We start from the raw sequence: 18,946 nt of genomic DNA, 5'->3' as shown, positions 1-18,946 counted from the left end.
TGTGATAGAGCAAATCTGAGATCAGATTTTGGAATCAGCACCCTGAAATTAGTCTAAAACAGCTGCAAAAGTCCAGGCCAGAAAAAAACTTTTTTTTTTTTGACCAGTGATATTAATTATCGTCATGCTCACCGTGAGTGCGACCTTCCAATTCATAAATCCCGGCTCTGCTCTTCTCTCTCTCTAGCCCTTTGCTCTGTTGAAGAAAACAAACAAATCCGAAGAAGCAAAACCAGCATCGCGAGCGTTTGCGCGCCTTTCCACTGACAGCGCCGGCGTTTTTTAAATCCTTTATATTAAGTTCACTTGCTTGCTTGCTTGCGCGCTTACGACCGTGCAAATCTTTCGGTCGTTTTTTAACCCACTTCCCGTGATCCAATCGAGCTGACATTTTCCACACAGACTCGTTGTGCCTGACAATTAATTTTCGTGAAAAATTTTTTCAAACATTTTACACTTTTTAGGAAAAAAAAAAGATATTTAATTACCAATTGCTTAATGGTGGCAGGCATTCATCTTACCCATAGATGGCAGCCATCTCAAGCCAGAGGACGAGAGGACTCTAGCCGCCATGCATATAGTGAAAAAGTTGTTTTTACGGGTTAATTTTTATTGCCAATTCTCCCGCAGGCGCTGAACAGCAGCGGAGGGCGGAGGGGCAGCACGCCGGCAGCGGGGGCAGCGGGGGCAGCGGGGGCAGCCCCGCCGGACCGCCTCGCTTCCTGCCGGGGCCGCACGCCGAGCTCGTTTCCGCTTCGTCGGCCTCGTCCGCCGCCGACTTCGGATCCACCGGATCGCCGGGGGTCACGCTCATGTGTGACGTGAGGCCCGGTGAGGGTGGGGGGGTTTAGAGGAGGTTCGAGCGGCCCTTGGCGCCAAACTGCCCCGGACGGGGCGCGGTGGCCTCCCTCCGTCGACGGAAAATGAAGGTGGCAGCAGGGAGCAACGTGACTGCTGCGGTCACCAGAGCGAGACCGTGGGTCACGTGATCCCACGCTTCGCAACCGCCGATTCGCAGACCGTGGGTCACGTGATCTCACACTGCCCCACGATACGAACCATTCCCAAAGCACGTGTCACGTGATCCCACACTGCACCACCGCCAAATTCACAGACCGTGGGTCACCGTGTGCTTCACAGCGGACGTTGCACTGGTAGTCAAAGGGCCAAACGTTTGTCATTTTGCAAACATGACCCGCAACATTAGCCAATCGGAATCGTCCGTAGCGATCGCCACAAAAAAACTTGACAAGATCCTTCCGGAGAAAGAGTCATGGGACTCAGCGAGCCCTTATCTGTTTGAACAAACGCAATAATAATAATAATCATACGAACATTTACGGAAATATCAGAGAATGTATTTTTGATTCAGGGAACATTCATGGAATCCCTGCGGTGGACGAGGAGGGGGTGGGAGGAGGAGGAGGAAGGGAGGCGAGGAGGTGAATCTTTAGCCCGGAGCACCGTAGCTTGTTTTCATTTAAGCAGCTCGCACGCTCTCTCTCAGAGATAAAAGAGACAGAGCTGGAGGCATGCAGCCATCCCAAACGTGCGTTTGAACTCTCGCAGGGAGAACATGGGGGGGGAGGGGGGGTAAAAAAAAGAATTTAAAATGTTTACACGTGGCCTTTTTTTCCGTGATGACGTCAGTTGAGGCACAGGGTGTTCTGAAGCGTTGAAGCGAGTTGCGAGCCCTCGTCAATTCCACCACCGCGGGTGCCCCGTGCACCGGCGGTGAGATGGTCTCTCCACTGCTGGATGAAGGCGTCCCCTGAACGCGGTGGTCCGTGTGGGTTATGGTGAAGGATCGCTCCCAGATTTCGCTCGCTGCCGATATTAGACGTCGTCACGAATTGAACTCTTCCTCTTATTCCCTCCCCTTGGGCCACTCCACTTATTCCCGTCCCTCCCCTGCCCTCTCGGCATCCCCAACTACCCCTCTGTCAGTCACCCCTTCCTAAAACCCTGGCACGTCCCCTCCCATCTAAATCGTTTTCTTCCATCACCGTGTTTTTAAACTACGCCCAGCGCCCTCAGTGAAAGGCGCTCTTCACTGAAAGAATAAAGCGACTCTTTGGTTTTTTCGGTAAAGTCACGTATAAAGAGAAAATAATAAATTAAATACTAGCATACGACGTTTCGATTACAACACAAACAATCGTCATCAGGTATACATGAAATAGAAACAAAAATCTAGTCTACTTAGAAATGTAATGTAATACAACAGAGAGTCGGATAACATAACAGTCAACACCCTACCTGGTTGATTACGTTCTTCCTGAGAATGCTAAATTTGAGAGAGAGAGAGATAAAACACAGAACCAGAGACATATAGACATATAATTCCTGCAGTCTCGAAAGCTCCAAATGAAGTTTTCGTATGAAGCGAGATTAGGTTGGGTCGCCGGCTTCTGTAGCACAGTGGTGCAAACCACCGCTTGTGCCACTGCTCTGTGTAATCATGTAGGCCAGTGTCGTTCACTGCTAGGCCCCCCGTGGGGCCACTGGAGGCCCCTGTTGGCCTTCACTGCAGCCCCCGCCCCCGACAAGACACAAATGGTGACAACACCCAACCCCATCATCATCATCGTCGTGGCGGTGCTGCTGCTGCTGCTGCTGTCACAAACCCCGCAATGGTTTCAAATAATGCGTGGTGGGGGCCCTCCTCACTCACACTGATTTAGGTCTCATCGGTGTGAGTGCCCCTCCCCCCAACCTGAAAATGAGTGAAGAATGCGTACAGTATGTGTCTTAAATCACCCGGAAGACACCCGATCCGTAACATTTCGGATGCTAAGCCGGATTGAGCCTGGATAGTGCTTGGATGGGTGACCATCACGTGCATCAAACAGGTGTTGGTAGATGCTGTGTGCAGTTAGGGCAGTGTAACAAGATCCAATTTTTTGCCAATTTGTTTTTTTTTTAAATCCATCCAATTGGAATCTAAACATATCTATGGGTTACCTTTTTGGCAGTATCAAAATTATGATAATTAAGAATGGGCATCAGCCCTTTCTGGGCAATAAAACAGGAGGTGTTGAGATGTTCTAACTCCGCAATATATACCGATTGCAAAGGCGTCTCTCGGCAAGCAAAATGTTGACAACTTGTACGGCGTTTTTTGTCGTCGGAGATTACAACCAGCATCGTCAGGAGTTCAGCAGAAGCTCCAGCATCGCTCTACTCGTCAACATTCCTCTCGTTTTTGCTGAACAATTTCATTTTATTGGCCCTGTCAGGTGGTGGAGGGTTATAGTTAAAGAATTAACATCAAAGTTTCAAATAAACAACGCGCCGCCGGTGGCGAGATGTTAACTACCTCGCCTGGTATGCAGGAGGTCGTGGGTTTGGTCCCGATCTCGACGCCTGCTGCTGTATATTTGGAGTTTGCGTGTCTCTCTCCGTGGTGAGATGTTAACTACCTCGCCTGGTATGCAGGAGGTCGTGGGATTGGTCCCGACCCTGACGCCTGCTGCTGTATATTTGGAGTTTGCGTGTCTCTCTCTCCCCGTGGTCCCGTAGATTTTTCTCGAGGTCCTCCGGTTTCTCCCCCCCCCCACCCCCCCACACATTTAGAATCGACGTCACGCGTTCAGAGTATTTGGCTGCGATAAATTCCCACGCGATAAGCCACTTCGTTGAGCTCCCATTTGTGGCCAGGCCGCTCCTGACAAAAATCTACATAGCTCAGTGGGGCCTTACCTGGTAAAATAAAACATAAAAACAGTTTAGTTTGAATGCAAATTTTCTGTGCGTTGGTGTTGTTGTTGAGACGGTGGCCTGCGCTATCCGTTCTGTAATCCCGACGGGCATTCCCCGTTCCTTCCGCACCACCGGCTCCGTCCCCCCGAACTGCCCGGCAGGCGAGAACGAGGTGGCTTCGGAGGATGCCCTCGTCCTGCACCTGCGTCTGGTGCACGGGCAGGAGCAGCTGCTTGCGCTGGTGCAGACGCAGGTGGAGGCAGCCGCCAAGATCACGCACGGCCTCAACGAGCAGCAGATGCGCCTCTTGCAGCAGCAGCAGCAGGTGACGGCGCCCGCTCGCTTTGCACCGCCTGTACCCCCGCCTGCGGCTGGACGTCCGGGACCGATGGCCCTGGGAATGTTTAACCCCTTTCCCGTTTCCGATGGACGCTACGCGTGAACGTCACCGTTTTTTTAAACTTTTTTTTGTTACTTTTTTTTTTACTTCCGATTCCGTCCCGATGACGTGCACGTAGGTGTACAGGTCATCGGAACGAAACCGGAAAAAGAACAAAAAAAAGCCAGATAAAATAACTTCGTCGCTTACCGAGGCTCCCACGAGGCCATGCGGGAGGGCCGCGTTGAACTGCTCGTCGCCGGCTATCGTAGAGTGGCGGCGGCCGTGCCGCCCTACGCTTCTCCGCGGTGAGTAACGACGTCTTCATGAAATCGGCGTCGCCGCTGCGCCTCCCTAAGTAGAGTTAACCCTGAGCCGGTCGCGGCGTTCCGAGACTCGGAGGTGAACGGGACACCGAAACCCTGCCACTTGGCAGGCGTCTCGGAGGAGCGGGAAAGGGTTAAGAAGCCACACAACACCCCCCCCCCACCGCCCTCCCTTCTCTCCCTCTCCCCCCTACCCCTTCCGCCTTTGTCCATTGATGTTCGTCACCTTCCCCCCCCATCCTTCCCTCCCCGTATAAACTTTCACGCTCGAGGTCTCCACGTGGGTGGTGTAGAGAGCCCAACCCCCCCCCCCGCCCCCCTTTCTTTAAACTCCTGAAGCACCGAGCCTTGGATGTTGTCCGTGGAGTTTCTGTTGCACCCCCCCCCCCTACCACCCCTTGCGTTGAGTTGTCATTAAAAAAAACGCCCAACAACACCAAAAGTGCATTGCAGCAAGGACAAATAGCTCGCATGGTTCACTCATTCTCTGATAATGCTCTAAAAACCCGGGATTCCATCGCTTCAAGTGGATCCACATAGAGACTCACGCGGAGACTCACAGACTCGCCCAGAGAACCACAGACTCGTGTAGAAACCCACAGACTTGCATAGAGACACACAGACTAACGCGAAGACCTACAGACCAACGCAGAGACCAATAGACTCGCACAGAGATTCATCGACTCACAGAGTGACCCATAGGCTCGCACAGAGACCCATAGGCTCGCACAGAGACCCAAAGGCTCACACAGAGACCCATAGACTCACACACAGAGACCCATAGACTCGCACAGAGGCCCATAGTTTCAAGCAGAGAAACTCAGACCCAGCATAGACACAGTGGGCATGTGTGTCTGTGAACGCCCCAAACACCGGCAATTCCATTGCTCCCAGGACCATCATTCTGCTGTTGTTTACATGAAGATTTAATACATCTCCGGAAGCTTCTTCTTCTGCGTTGGGGAGTCGAGGACAAGGTTCCTTTTGTCGTGAATCGCCCGCAGGTGCTGGACGCTCAGCGCCACCTCGCCGCTCAATTTGCGAACCTGGAGGGGCTGATGCGGCAAGAGAGCGATCTCAGGACCCAGCATCGGCACGCCTCGAAGGTGGGGAGCGACGCGAAATTGACGCGGCGTTGAACGTTCCGAGTTCGGGGTGGGGTCCAGACACGGTCACTTGAAACTCGCTTTAAACTCCCGACGACGTCCCGTTAAAATATTGGCGCTCGCATAATGTCCTGGGCTCCGTCGGAGTGTTGTTTGTTGTTGTTAGACATTAGGAACTACGGAGCGAACGTCTGTTTATTGTGATACACGTTCAGGACATTTCACCGCGGTATGTTCTGTCCCTCCACCACTAGCCCGTGCGCACGTTCTGCACTGACGCGTGCGCATGCATTAGTACGTACGCACGTTGAACTTCTTTTGCACCGTACGTAGCCAACCGCGCTAAACGGAGGTGCGGGGGATGGACAACAAACTAACCACAAAGTCAGTTCTAAAGAAATTACTTTCAATGTAGATGATGGTTTAAAAGTTCATAGCTCCCAGTGGCTTCCTAACAATCGCAAGGAAGAGCGTTCCAGACGGCCGCAGAAGCGCATCTGAAAGCGCGCGATGCGGCGCCCCACCATCTTCGTTCGATGGTTCGCCAAAAGTAGCTGCGAGGATGAGCGGAGTTCGCCTGATGGTCTATGCTCCTTGACGAGATCAGCCACGCATTGTGCTTCACTTGCGGCAAGCACCTTGTGTGTGTGTGTGTGCGCGTGTGACACGAGCGCCTGCTTCTGCCGCCGCGAGGACGGGCGGCCGGAGCTCGCGCGACGATGGTTTGTGAGGTCAGCGCGGCCGCCCCACAAATCGTCGGCCTAACCCGGGCGGACCTCGCGTTTCACCTCCCGGGCCTCGCAATCAAAACAACCCGACAGCGCTGGGAGGACAACCCGGGAACGCCCCCGCAGCCGCAGCCGGCCATCGACCCGCCGCTCTCCGCCGGTCGACCCCAGCACCACCGCCACCACCACCACCACCTCCCCCACCCAGCGCTCGCGGGAACGGAGGACGCGACGGGCCTCCTGAGGATCCCGCCGTCTCTGCCGGGGATGCCGGGCCTGCCGGCGATCTCGGTGCCGCGGGCGGCGACGCAGCACGCCGGGCGCGGCTACGAGGCGGACGGCGGCGAGCGCCCATCGGACTGCGCCCCCTGCGTCGCCGGGGAGTTCTGCGACTTCCAGCGGATGCCGCCCGAGTGCCGCCGCTGCTCGTCGTGCCAGCCGGGCTTCTCCGAGCTGCAGACTTGCCGCCGCAGCACCGATCGCATTTGTCAGGTGAGGGGGTGCGCGATCGCCAGCGTCGCAGAAATGAACAACTTCCAATACACCATTGGAACCTCATTTGCCAGTAAAAAATATGATAATTGTTTTTTTTACCCTTCTTATCTGGCAAACAAAACTGACACCTTTTTTTACAAGGAGTCATGTTTGCATAGACCACAATACCTGCAGCTATAATGTGTGGACCAATCAACTTCAAGGACAGTGCATATATTATCAGAGTTATGTTTTTTGTTTGCATTATGGCTGCAGGTATTGTGGTCTATGCAAACATGACTCCTTGTAAACAAGGTGTCAGTTTTGTTGCCAGATAGAAGGGTAAAAAACCAATTATCAACTTCCAATACATTATCATGTGCACCAACAGGGGCTTGCGCACAAACACGTACACCTCGTGTTCTCTTTTAGCCCCGCCCCCCTCTCCAAATACGTTCCATTCATTGGCTACCACATTCTGATAAGCTCCCCCCCCCCTCCTCCCCCTTAACTTGTATTTAAGAACTTGCATCTTGGAATCCCTGCCTCACTTGATACAGCAAATCTGGCTGTGACGGTCCCACCTGATGACGGAGACTTGTGTTGCCTCCGAAACGTCGTGATTTTTGTTATTTTATTCCTATTATTACTTTTTAAAATTTTTATTTCATTTTATACCTACGTGACTTTACCGAAGAAAAAAAAAACTAAGAGCAGAAATGAACAACGTCAGGGAAGGAACCGGCAACCTCTGCGTTGCGGAAGGTCGTGCGGTTGTGGGATTTCGTCGCGTGCGAGAGCGGTTTTACTTTGGAATCTAGCCAGAGGCGGGCGGGCGGGGGGTGTCTGGGTAGGCTTGGTGGTGGTGGTGGGGGGGATAAGAATCGGGCAGACCGATGATGTTTGGAGAAAGCGCGGAGTGCAAGGAAGGAGGAGGAGGCTGATGCACTTTGCGTGAAAGAAAAGTGCAGCGTGGACATGTGATGGGGAAAAGGTTTCACGGACGAAACCGCGAAACCGAGGAACGAATGGAATGGGGGGGGGGGCGGCGGGGGTAGGGGGAGGACTTGCGAGTGGAAACTGGTGATCCATTGCATCGGCTCGCTGTTTGGGTAGCACTGTATTTCGCTCGCCCCGTTCCTCCTGTTTACTCGGAAGGTGTGTTCTTCCCCGTTGCGGGAAAAGCATCCTCGAGGGACGACGGCATGCGGTCTGGCGGCCGGTGGTCCCGGGGTCTCGAGAGGGTTGCGTTCGTGACGAGGGTTTCTTTTCTTTTCTCGCGGAGATTTTTCCCCGCTCCAGTTGACTTTGTCGGAGGCCGGCGGCAGGAGCAGGAAGAGCGGGCGGTTTCAAAGTTGCCACTTCCCGCAGGGCGGCAACTCCGACGCGGCGTCAACGCGACTTGTTGCCGCGGGCAAATGTTGCACTCGTTGCTGTCCCAATTAAAAAAAAAGAAACTTATCTGAAGGACAAGAAAGTCCAAAACAAATATTTGTTTTCGTTCAAAAGTATTTTTTATCTTCTTGGTTCTTAGAAGGGAAATAATAAAATAATAAAAATAAAACATAATAAAATAATTATCACGACCTTTCGGCCACAACGCAAGCAGCCGTCCTCAGGTGAAGAACAGGTCTGTCTGTAACAGGTCTGTCTGTAACAAGACGATTCAGTTACATACACACACAGAGGATATGGACGGGTGGAGTTGACTTCGGCACTAACCAAACATGACGGATTTACGGTGCAATGGAAACCTGCCTTAAACCGCGCGCTTCAATAAACCGTTTCAATAAACTGGACAACTCCCTGGTGCCTCCCTAAGCTCCGATAGCCCTGGAGGAGAAGAGAAAAACACGGGGGGGAGGAGTGCCTAAATGCCCCCCATGAATGCTCTTAAGAATCAATGCCCACCGGAAGAGAGGTGGTGAAGGGGGTTCCACGTTTGATGGTCAGCCTCCTCCCTTGCCCCGTAGTTTTTGCAACTTAGATGCTCGAGATTGGAAATTTTTCGACGATTTATTGGCAGATTGGTCCCAGTGTTTGGGGGAGCGCGCCCTCTTCCCAGTTGGCTACCACAATTGTCCGTTTCTTGCCATGACATTGAACATTCGTCGACAATGGATATTTATTCAGGATGTACTCATGTATTTGCCTCCCTTGGAAGGGCCAGGAAGTTAAATTTAAGCACGCGGTCTTTTTGCACACGCGTGGCCGGAGTGGACTTCTCCGATGATGCCAATGTTTCTTTTCTTTCCCCCCACCTTGCTCACAGGACAAGGATGAATGCACGGAGAACCCAACGTTTTGCGCTGGTAAATGCCTGAACACGCCAGGTTTGTACCCCACCACCATATCGTCGGCAAAACTTAACATGGAGCTTTCGTGACTGCAGGAATTACTCTTTAGTTATTTCGGTAAAGTCACGTATAAAGAGAAAATAATAAATAAAAAACGTAATCAACCAGGCTATGCGTTAATTGTGTGTTGACCGAATCTCTGTTGCACTGCATTACATTTCGAAATTTTGCTAGGTTTATTTGATTTAGTGTGTTTCTCTCTCTTTGTTTCCCCTCATTTTTGTCGTTTTGTCGTTTTTGTCGCAGGCTCCGTGCCACTCATTGACTTGCTAATTTTTCTACCCCCCCTCTCTCTCCGCCCCCCCCCTCTCTCTATTTAAGGCCTCGACACAGAGGCGTGGTTTCTCTGTGTGCCTATGTATGTGTCTCTCTCTATGTGTCTCTGTGTTATCTCTCTCTGCTTGTGTGTTTGTCTATATGTCTCCGGTTCTGTGTTTTATCTCTCTCTCAAATGTAGCATTCTCTGGAAGAACGTAATCAACCAGGTAGGGTGTTGACTGTTATGTTAGCCGACTCTCTGTGTTGTATTGCATTGTATTTCTAAGTTTACTAGGTTTGTTTTCTATTTCATTTATACCCGACGATGATTGCTTGTGTTGCAATCGAAACGTCGTGATTTAATTTACTTTTATTTATTTGTATATTTTTTATTTTTCACCTACGTGACTTTACCGAAAGAGCCAAAGAGTATAGCTAACAGCCGCTGCTGCGAGGATGACCGGAGTTTGCGCGATGGTTCATAGTCCCTTGACAAGATAGTTTATACCCAGAGATCGCTGTATACAAGGCTGCTACGGAATGACACTGAGGGCAGAAACTCCGAGGAGCACGTTTTTTTGGTGCTAATAATAAATTATGATTTAAATTATTACTTTCTCTTTATACGTGACTTTACCGAAAGAACCAAAGAGTATATCATCGGCAGCCATTGTCTATCCACTGCTGGATGATCGTCTCCCCCAGTCCTTGCGGGGTGATCCCTCTCGCTCGCTTGCTCGCTCTCGCGCTGCCCTTTGCCTTCGCCGGTCTCGACGTAAATCGGCGTCCCCTGCCCATGGACGTCCCCTTGCGGTCACTCCTCACGTCCGCGCTCTCCAGCGAAACGTTTGAACTCTTCCTGTTCCTCCGTGTGATTCCGTTACAGGTGATAGAGAAGAGGTGGGGGCGGGGGGCAACAATACAAATGAGACGGAAAGACCAAGACGCCGTATATTCTGGAACCACAACGCCAAATTTGTGACCGCGAGATTTGGGGTCGGCTCTGGTTTGGGGTATAAAGGTGCTAGACACCCCCACCCACCCTCGGAACATGCCACTACACTCAGAGTTCTTTCCGACATCTCACATTCATCTTCCTCGAGAGGAGCAGAGTCCCTATCGTCAGAGGCCCGGTCCGGGTCAGGGCCAGTGCCCGTCTGCGCTCGGAGTACAGGGACTCCTCTAGTTACGAACATTCGACTTACAAACTTTTAGAGATACGAACAAAGCTGTCCATATGTCCAGTTGCCCGTTCGGACCGAGAGTCGTTAAGTTCAATCGCCACGCAATAGATGGCAGTGGTGGCATCTACATCTGCAGAATGAGAAGAACCAGTGGCATCTACATCTGTAGAACGTTAAGAACCAGTGGCATCTAAATCTGCAGAACGTGTTGAACGAGTGGCATCTACATCTGCAGAACGTGAAGAACCAGTGGCATCTTCATCTGTAGAACGTGTTGAACCAGTGGCATCTACATCTGCAGAACGTGAAGAACCAGTGGCATCTTCATCTGCAGAACGTGTTGAACCAGTGGCATCTACATCTGCAGAACGTGAAGAACCAGTGGCATCTTCATCTGCAGAACGTGTTGAACCAGTGGCATCTACATCTGCAGAACGTGAAGAACCAGTGGCATCTTCATCTGTAGAACGTGAAGAACCAGTGGCATCTACATCTACAGGAGATTATACAATTTTTGCAGCCATTCTCCATGTTTAGTGTACACGCCGTACAACACGTTTGGAATCGACAGGAGTAAAGTTGGACTCACGAATGAATCGACTTACGAACAGTACCTCTGCAACCGAACTCGTTCGTAAGTAGAGGTAGTCCTTGTACGTGGACGGGCTCCCTCGTCGGCCTAAGCCACTTTGTGCACCGCCGTGGCGAGATATTAACGACCTCGCCTGGTATACGGGAGGTCGTGCATTTCGCTTAACGTTAGGATTGTCACTGGGACGATAATGAACACACATTATAAGAAAATACTAAATGATAACAATGCGTGGTTGAGGAGGATGGAAATGAATACACAACATCTGTTTTCCATATTTGTCTCTCCACACGTAAACAAAAAAAAACTTTAATGACTATCGTGTGTTGTGTATTACATATTTAATTTCGCACCGAACCCAGACCTAATTCCGACACGCAGGGTCATTATTGCCTCTCCTTTGTTCTTTCGGTAAAGTCACGTAGAAGGGAAATAATAAAAATAAAACGTAATAAAATAATTCTCACGACGTTTCGGCCACAACGCAAGCAGCCGTCCTTGTGGCCGAAACGTCGTGAGAATACGCCCAACGAAGACACGTGGCGTCAACTCGGGCCAAAGAGCGCGCGGACCGTCGTGCCACGGCCGCAATCCCAGTAGCAGTTCCATGAATCTGAAATCGATGGAAGTGGAGTCGGCAGACGAGCAACGGACGCAGCAAAGTGGCATACGCCATCCTCACCCCCCCCCCCCCCCCCACGTGCCTTCACTCCAGAGGTCGCTACCGGGTACCCGATACCCGTACCCTACCCGATACCCGGCTACCCGTACTCGGCCGGGTACGGGTACGGGTACCCGTTTGCGACCCTGGTGTGGCCGGGTACGGGTAGGCCGTGAGTCACTGGTGAGTAACTGTTTGTCACTCATTTCCCAACGTCTTGTCTCTTCTCACAATTCAAGTTCCTAGAATCAACCCACCCGCGCCTGCAACATGGCTTCATCCCAGAGGTCGCAATCGGGTACTCGTACCCGTACCCTACCCAATACCCGGCCGGGTACGGGTAGCCGGGTATCAGGTAGGGTACGGGTACCCGTTTGCGACCCTGGTGCGGCCGGGTACGGGTACGGGTAAGGAATCAAAACCCGTTTGCGACCTCTGCTTCACTCTCTGACCCGTGCATGCGTGCGTGCACGTGGGGAGTGGTGTAGCGGTTAGCGCTACGCTGCACTACGAACCCGGCGTCCCAGGTTCGATAACCGCTCACGGCCAACACCGGTGACGATTATCTGAACCGGTCCTGGATTTCCCCTTGGTCGACTCAGCCTCAAATGAGTGCCCGGTGCGGTGTGTAAACATCACTAGGGAGACAAAGGCAGCCGGGCGTGGTGTTGGCCACCCACCCCGTCGTGTGCCGTGCCGGCCTCCATAGGTGCTCGCTAACAGCACTTGCCCCTACAGTCTGTAAAGGCTACGCGGACGATCTTTGTTCTTTGTTTTTTGTGACCTCTCCCCTCCTCCGACCCTTGGCAGGAGGGTACCGCTGCGTGGGCATCATCATCTCTCACGACGACGACGACGACGAGTCGTCGCTCTGCGCCGACGGCTACTACCTGGGCTACGAGACGGGCGAGTGCCAGGCGTGCTCCGGCTGCCCCGACGGGCTGATGCTGAGCCCCTGCACGACCGACGCCGACACCTCCTGCCTGCCGGGCCCCGGCAAACTGGCGGCGGCGTGGGTCGGCTCCGTGGAGCTGCCGCCGCCCCGCGACAGGCCCGCCAACCTCTCGGAGCTGATGCCGGGCGGCGAAGGGATCGCTCTGCGCGTCGCGCCCACCCGGGAGACGGAGTCGCTGCTCGGCTTCGCCCAAATCCAGGTGGTCGGCGGGCGATCCGTCGCGTTCGGGCAGCACGGCCTGGTGTGGGCCGACCTCAACGTGGCGGCCAAGCACAGCTGCCGCGGCTTCCTGCAGGTGTCGCTGAGGCTGAACCGCAGCGGCGGGCACCGCGACGAGCTCGTGGCGGCCAGGATCGAGCCGACGGAGGACGACAAGCGCTTCCGGCGGAGTGCGTCCCTGAGCTCCACGGCCGAGCTGGAGCCCGGCCACCAGTTCTCGGTTTACCTGAGAAGCCCGGGGCAGCCTTGCGAGCGCAGCGGCGGAGAGTACGCCCACCCGGACCTCCTGCCGGGCTCGCTCAGCTTCCTGTGGCTGTCGCACGACACCGGGGCCGTGTCCCTGCACGCGCACACCAACACGGCGGCCCACTACAACTCCAACTACCGCCCCTCCTTTAAGGTGTCGCAGGTGTCGGACCCCTACGTGATCACGGTGAACCACGACTGCGCGGCATTCACCTTCTCGGAGGCGGGCGTCGTCAAGTTCGCCTACCGGCAGGCGCTCTACTCGGTCGGCCACGGCTGCATCCGCGACGGCTACTCGCTGGGCGTTCACGTGAGCCGCAACGGCAGCGCCGGGGAAAGCGAGGAGGTGACGCGCGTCTACTTCCCGGGCGTCACCTACCGCGACACGGCCGTGTCGGCCGCCGGCGCCGTGGAGGTGCGGGCGGGCGACCAGCTGAGCTTCGACGTGGCGACGTCGCAGCACTGCAGCGTCCGCCTCTTCGGCGACGCGTCCGGCGTGAGCGTCGCCAGCCTCCTGTGGGTGCCGGGCTCCGCCGCCGCCGTCCTCTCGGCCGCCCTGGACAAGTCCGGCGTGGGCACCGGCGCCGTGCGGAACAAGGCCCTGCGCTTCCGGACGGTGGCGGCGCCCGACGGGGGCCAAGTGCTGCTGGAGTCGGAGGGGCGCCACTCGGGACAGCGTTTCCGGCTGGCGGCGGCCGGCGCGGTGAGCGTCTCGTTCCACCTGCGGCTGATCCACTCGTGCGAGACGGTGCGCCTGTCGCTGCGCGGGCTGCAGAGCGAGCCGCCGTTGCAGCTGCAGGGCCGGGGACCCGTTGCGCCCCTCCTGCAGCAGGTCGCTGGGCGAGTGATGGAGGGCAGCCAGTGGAGCACCATCAGCCTGCGGGGAAGCCTGTCCGTGGAGGCCGACGCGACGCTCTTCTTCACGCTCGACTGCAGCCGCGGACGGATAAACAACATCTTCCACCACCAAGGATCGCACCTGTTCATGATGTGGATTTCCGCGTAGGCTGCGCGTGTGTGTACGCGCGCGCGCGCGTGATGAGTGATTTGCCCCTTACCTGCTGCGGGGGATTTCAGCCGTCCCGTGTCGTTGAATGATGGGGCACGTTTCTGAAATCCACCGCGGGATCACTGGGCACACCACAGTTAAGTCGATCGGCAGGTCGCGGGGTGGCGGGGGTAACGTGTGGCTACTACCACCGATGTCCAAGGCGTATGGCCAGCGTGGAAAAGTAGGCCGATTTATAAAAAGTAAAAGGTAAACGCGCAGCTCCTAGCAATGTCTTGGTAATATCACTGCTGGTAGAAAGACCTCCACGAGACGGAGTAACCCCTCTAGTTTGTATTTGGGAGAGAAGTCATTCCCGAGGACAATTGAAACGAACTCTATTGCACGACCTCGTGTCTCTGCCAGATCGCCATTGTCATTAGCAGTGGTCTATCCACTGCTGGACCAAGGCCTCCCCCCCCACCCGTCTTCACCTCTCGGGGTCCTGTGATTGCCAGCTCACATCAGGTAATGATTCCCGCGGCAGCGATATGGCCATTTCAGGCCAAAAATTCATCGCACTTCTTGGCGTTAATGCAAAAACAAATATATCTGGAGTCAAATAGCCGGTCAGAATGTTGTTAAAAAAGAACAATTTAGATTTTACCCCTTTTTCATTTACAAGTTCGTTTTTTCCCAAACCGTGACAATTTGATTTCACGCAAAATCTCAGGTTGGCCTCTTTGCAAACCTCACATGCAAATTACATTTCTGCACCGGCTATTCTGGATATTCGCCACACCCCCCCCCCCCCCCCGTGCCAGAGTGTACGGTGTGAGGAAGGGGACATTCCCAGAACTACTTCCGAAAATCTCAAGTCACTTATTATCCACACTTTGTAGGGGGGAGGGCGGGGTTCAAAGCTGACATTCTCAGAGTTGTCATTTATCCACGACCAAAGAAGCGAATCCAAATGTAACCGTGACGTCCGTGGGGTAACAGGGCCATCAGCTTTCTACGCTTGAAAACGCGGTTTAGTGGTGCACGGCCTCGACACAGATTCGAACCCAGGATCCCGGTAGTAGCTGCACCAGTGCTTTAACGTGTGAGCCACCTGTGAACCACCTGTGAGCCACCTGTGAACCACCTGTGAGCCACCTGTGAACCACCTGTGAACCACCTGTGAATCACCTGTGGTCTACCTGTGAACCACCTGTGAACCACCTGTGGTCAACCTGGCCACTTCTCAGGAGGCGTGTTCTTGGCAGCCCAGTAATACTGTGACCGCCACGGTGGCGAGATGTTAACTACCTCGCCTGGTATACAGGAGGTCGTGGGTTCGATGCTGACCCTGAACGCCTGCTGTATATTCGGAGTTTGCGTGTCTCTCTGTCCCCGTGGTCGCGTGGATTTTTCTCCGGGTCCTCCGGTTTTCCCCTCCACATTGAAGAATCAACGTCACGCGCTTAAGAGAATTTGGCTGCTTATAAATGTCCACGCGATGATGATAAGCCACTTCGTTGGGCTATCATTTGTGGCCAGGCCTTACCTGGTAAAAAAATAACTGTTTAGATTATATACTCTTTGGTTCTTTCGGTAAAGTCACGTAGGTATAAAATCAAAGAAATCACGACGTTTCGGACGCAACACAAGCGTCCGTCATCAGGTGGGACAGAGTATTTGGCTGCTTTCCCACCTGATGACGGATGCTTGTGTTGCGTCCGAAACGTCGTGATTTATTTTATTTTATACATGCGTGACTTTATCAAAACAACCAAATAGTATGGATTCTTGCAGTCACGAAAGCTTCAAATCAAGTTGAGATTATATTACGTTTACGTGGAGAGCTGTATGTCGGAGTAATTTCGCTCGGGCAGGGTTGCCGGAAAACAGTTTCGCGATCCTTGCAGACCGTGTCATCGGCCTCCACTCGTGGGAGGGATGTGAAGACGGACGCTTCTCCGGTGCGCCGCGTGTTGTACGGCGCGACGTCTGACGTTTCATTCCACATCCTGGGAGCTCTTTCCAGAAGAAGCTACAGAGGCATTCAGTAGCCTGCTGCAGGCAATAATGGTTGTGCCTGCTACACTACATCGGAGGTTGCGCTGCGCGTGGAGTTTATCAAGAGGGACATCTCAACACGTGTGTGTGTGTGGCGATGTCGCTTCTAAAAAACGCCCACAGCAGCTGCCACCCGTTTTAAGTTGTCACCAATGATGGGGGGGGGGGGGGGGGTTGGATAAAACTGCCTCCAGGCAATAATTGGCAGAAAGAGAGAAAGGAATGTGCATCCTGCCAAACGTTAATAGGCACTTTCCAAGACTGATATTTTCTTTAAAGCTAGAATAATGGACATATAGCGATTTATTCTAATTGAATGTTAAGGGAGAGTAGGTGGACTTGGGCAGCCTGTTTCCCTGAAGAAGCCCCCCCCTCCCCAGCCAGTGGTGCGAAACGTCGGACATCGCGTGAGCCGAACGAAACGCGGTTACAACAACAACGACGACGATGACACGAAGTCACACCGGAGAGAGCGACATGGAGCACAGGGCGCGAGAGGGAAACTCACGCGGTAACATTTCAACCTTGGATGCTTCGCCAAACAATTGGTCAACGGTTGAGTTCGAACGATGTTTACTCTGCATAAGTATTGAGTTTATTATTATACAAAATGTACAAATACAGTAATTGAGTTATAGGGACTCCTCTACTTATGAACATTCGACTTACGAACTTTCAGAGATAGGAACAAAGCTGTCCATATGTCCAGTTGCCTGTTCGGACCGAGAGTCGTAAGTTCAACTGCCGTACAATAAATGGTGGTGGTGGCATCTTTATCTGTAGAACGTGAAGAACCAGTGGCATCTTTATCTGTGGAACGTGAAGAACCAGTGGCATCTACATCTGTAGAACGTGAAGAACCAGTGGCATCTACATCTGCAGAATATGAAGAATCAGTGGCATCTATATCTGTAGAACGTGAAGAACAAGTGGTATCTACATCTACAGAATGTGAAGAACCAGTGGCATCTACATCTGCAAAACATGAAGAACCAGTGGCATCTACATCTGTAGAACGTGAAGAACCAGTGGCATCGACATCTGTAGAACGTGAAGAACCAGTGGCATCTATATCTGCAGAACATGAAGAACCAGTGCCATCGACATCTGTAGCACATGAAGAACCAGTGGCATCTACATCTGCAGATCGTAAAGAGCCAATGCCATATACATTTACAGGAGATTATACAACTTTTAAAGCCATTCTCCATGTTTAGTGTACAAGCCGTACGTGTTTGGAAGCGACATGAGTAAAGTTGGACTTACTAATAAATCGACTTACGAACAGACCTCTGGAACCTTACTTATTCGTAAGTAGAGGAGTCCCTGTGTATATTGTTTATAAATCAAGATGTATCCAATTTAAAGATATTAAAACCTCACGAACCTACGTTCATTTTGGCTCGACGTGGACAAAAACGTACCTTATTTTACAAGAGCATGTGAATAACTGTTCAATGTGTTACAGTACAAACCCGCATATCCACCTCACCGGGGCACTTATGCATGGACGGATATGTGAAGGTCGGATATGCGACGTTGTACTGTACAATGCTGAAAGCAATAAAAGTCGAGAATAAAAACGACACCCGGATGTTGCGTCTAACACTCGTGTTGTGCAGTCGAACCACGTGGAGACGAGAAATACTACAAGGGCTGTTGCCGTTTATTGAATCACCGTCGCACTCGACATCCTACGCTCACACCAGCGTAGGTTCACTCTATCTCGGTCCTTTACCCCGGACTAAATACTATTTGGGTCCTACTCTCGGCTACCCCTTCGGCTCTCTCGCTCGTCTGCCCAGAGCGGGGGTTCAGCCAACACCGCTCCGCGACGAGCAGAGAGAGACCCTCTTCCAGCCGACCCTTGCTGAATACTACGGGACCCTACCTTCGGCTATGCCTCGGGCCGCTCCCATTCATCTGCCCGGAGCGGGGGTTCAGCCAACACCGCTCCGCGACGAGGAGGGAGAGACCCCCTGCAGCCGCTCCCTACAAGGACCACGCCTTCGTCACGGAGTCCCCCTTAAGAACCCCTCAGGCGACTCCTCCCCCCAGCTCGGACCCGCCTTTGTTCCCGAAGGTGACGTCTTACACCACCCGTGACGTTACGTCGTCCTTGACTGTCAACCCGCTCACACCTCCTTCTGTTAGCCCCCTCATTGGTTACTCACAATACTCCGCTACAGTTGTATAAATGTTCAAAGGCAGGGGGCCCCAACCCCCGGGCCGCGGACCGGTACCGGTCCGTGTCCTGTTAGGAACCGGGCTGCACAGCAGGAGGTGAGTGGTGAGTCCGTGCGTGGCCCGCCGCCATTATTTTATTGTTGACCACTTCCGTCCGCGCCTCTTCCCTGCACTGCGCACTTGTCAGTCACAGTTTTGGTAAGCCCACAAGCTAATCCTGGCCAAAATGAGTAAAAAACAAACGTCGCTGGAGAGCTTCTTTGAAAAGGGGGAAAGACCCAATGATGAACCCCCCTCATCCCCCCCCCCCCCCCGGTCCGTGAAAAAATTGTCTTCCACAAAAGCGGTCCCTGGTGCCAAAAAGGTTGGGGACCGCTGTTGAAAGGGATAACACTCATAGGGTTTTTATAACATATTTGAGCAGGAAAGCATCACCGAGTCTTAAAGACTCTTTTTTTGTCAGGAGGGGTATTGCCATCATCAAGATGTTTAGTACAAATCTATTAACGAGTTAAACTATGAA

General features: G+C 53.0%; 1 protein-coding gene across 1 annotated transcript; it reads left to right on the top strand.

Annotated features, from left to right (window-relative positions):
* The first annotated feature begins 124 nt into the window (after positions 1 to 124).
* LOC144736651 (uncharacterized) lies at positions 125 to 16,404 on the top strand. The gene is made up of 7 exons (XM_078619222.1): positions 125 to 137; positions 631 to 831; positions 3,864 to 4,027; positions 5,412 to 5,513; positions 6,335 to 6,733; positions 8,988 to 9,048; positions 12,578 to 16,404. The coding sequence occupies exons 1-7, from the start codon at positions 125 to 127 to the stop codon at positions 14,191 to 14,193; spliced, it is 2,556 nt and encodes an 851-aa protein (XP_078475348.1). The 3' UTR covers positions 14,194 to 16,404.
* The last annotated feature ends 2,542 nt before the right edge of the window (positions 16,405 to 18,946 follow it).

This window comes from Lampetra planeri, chromosome 62 (genome assembly GCF_965212315.1).
Source record: "Lampetra planeri chromosome 62, kcLamPlan1.2.h2, whole genome shotgun sequence".
NCBI lineage: Eukaryota > Metazoa > Chordata > Hyperoartia > Petromyzontiformes > Petromyzontidae > Lampetra > Lampetra planeri.
Note: the sequence above shows the minus strand (reverse complement) of the source record. Positions and strands in the feature narration are given on the sequence as shown.

Coding starts and splice junctions, on each gene's coding strand:
- LOC144736651 (XM_078619222.1), top strand. Junction 4,028..5,411: donor TCTTGCAGCAGCAGCAGCAG/GTGACGGCGCCC, acceptor AATCGCCCGCAG/GTGCTGGACGCTCAGCGCCA. Junction 5,514..6,334: donor AGCATCGGCACGCCTCGAAG/GTGGGGAGCGAC, acceptor ACAACCCGACAG/CGCTGGGAGGACAACCCGGG.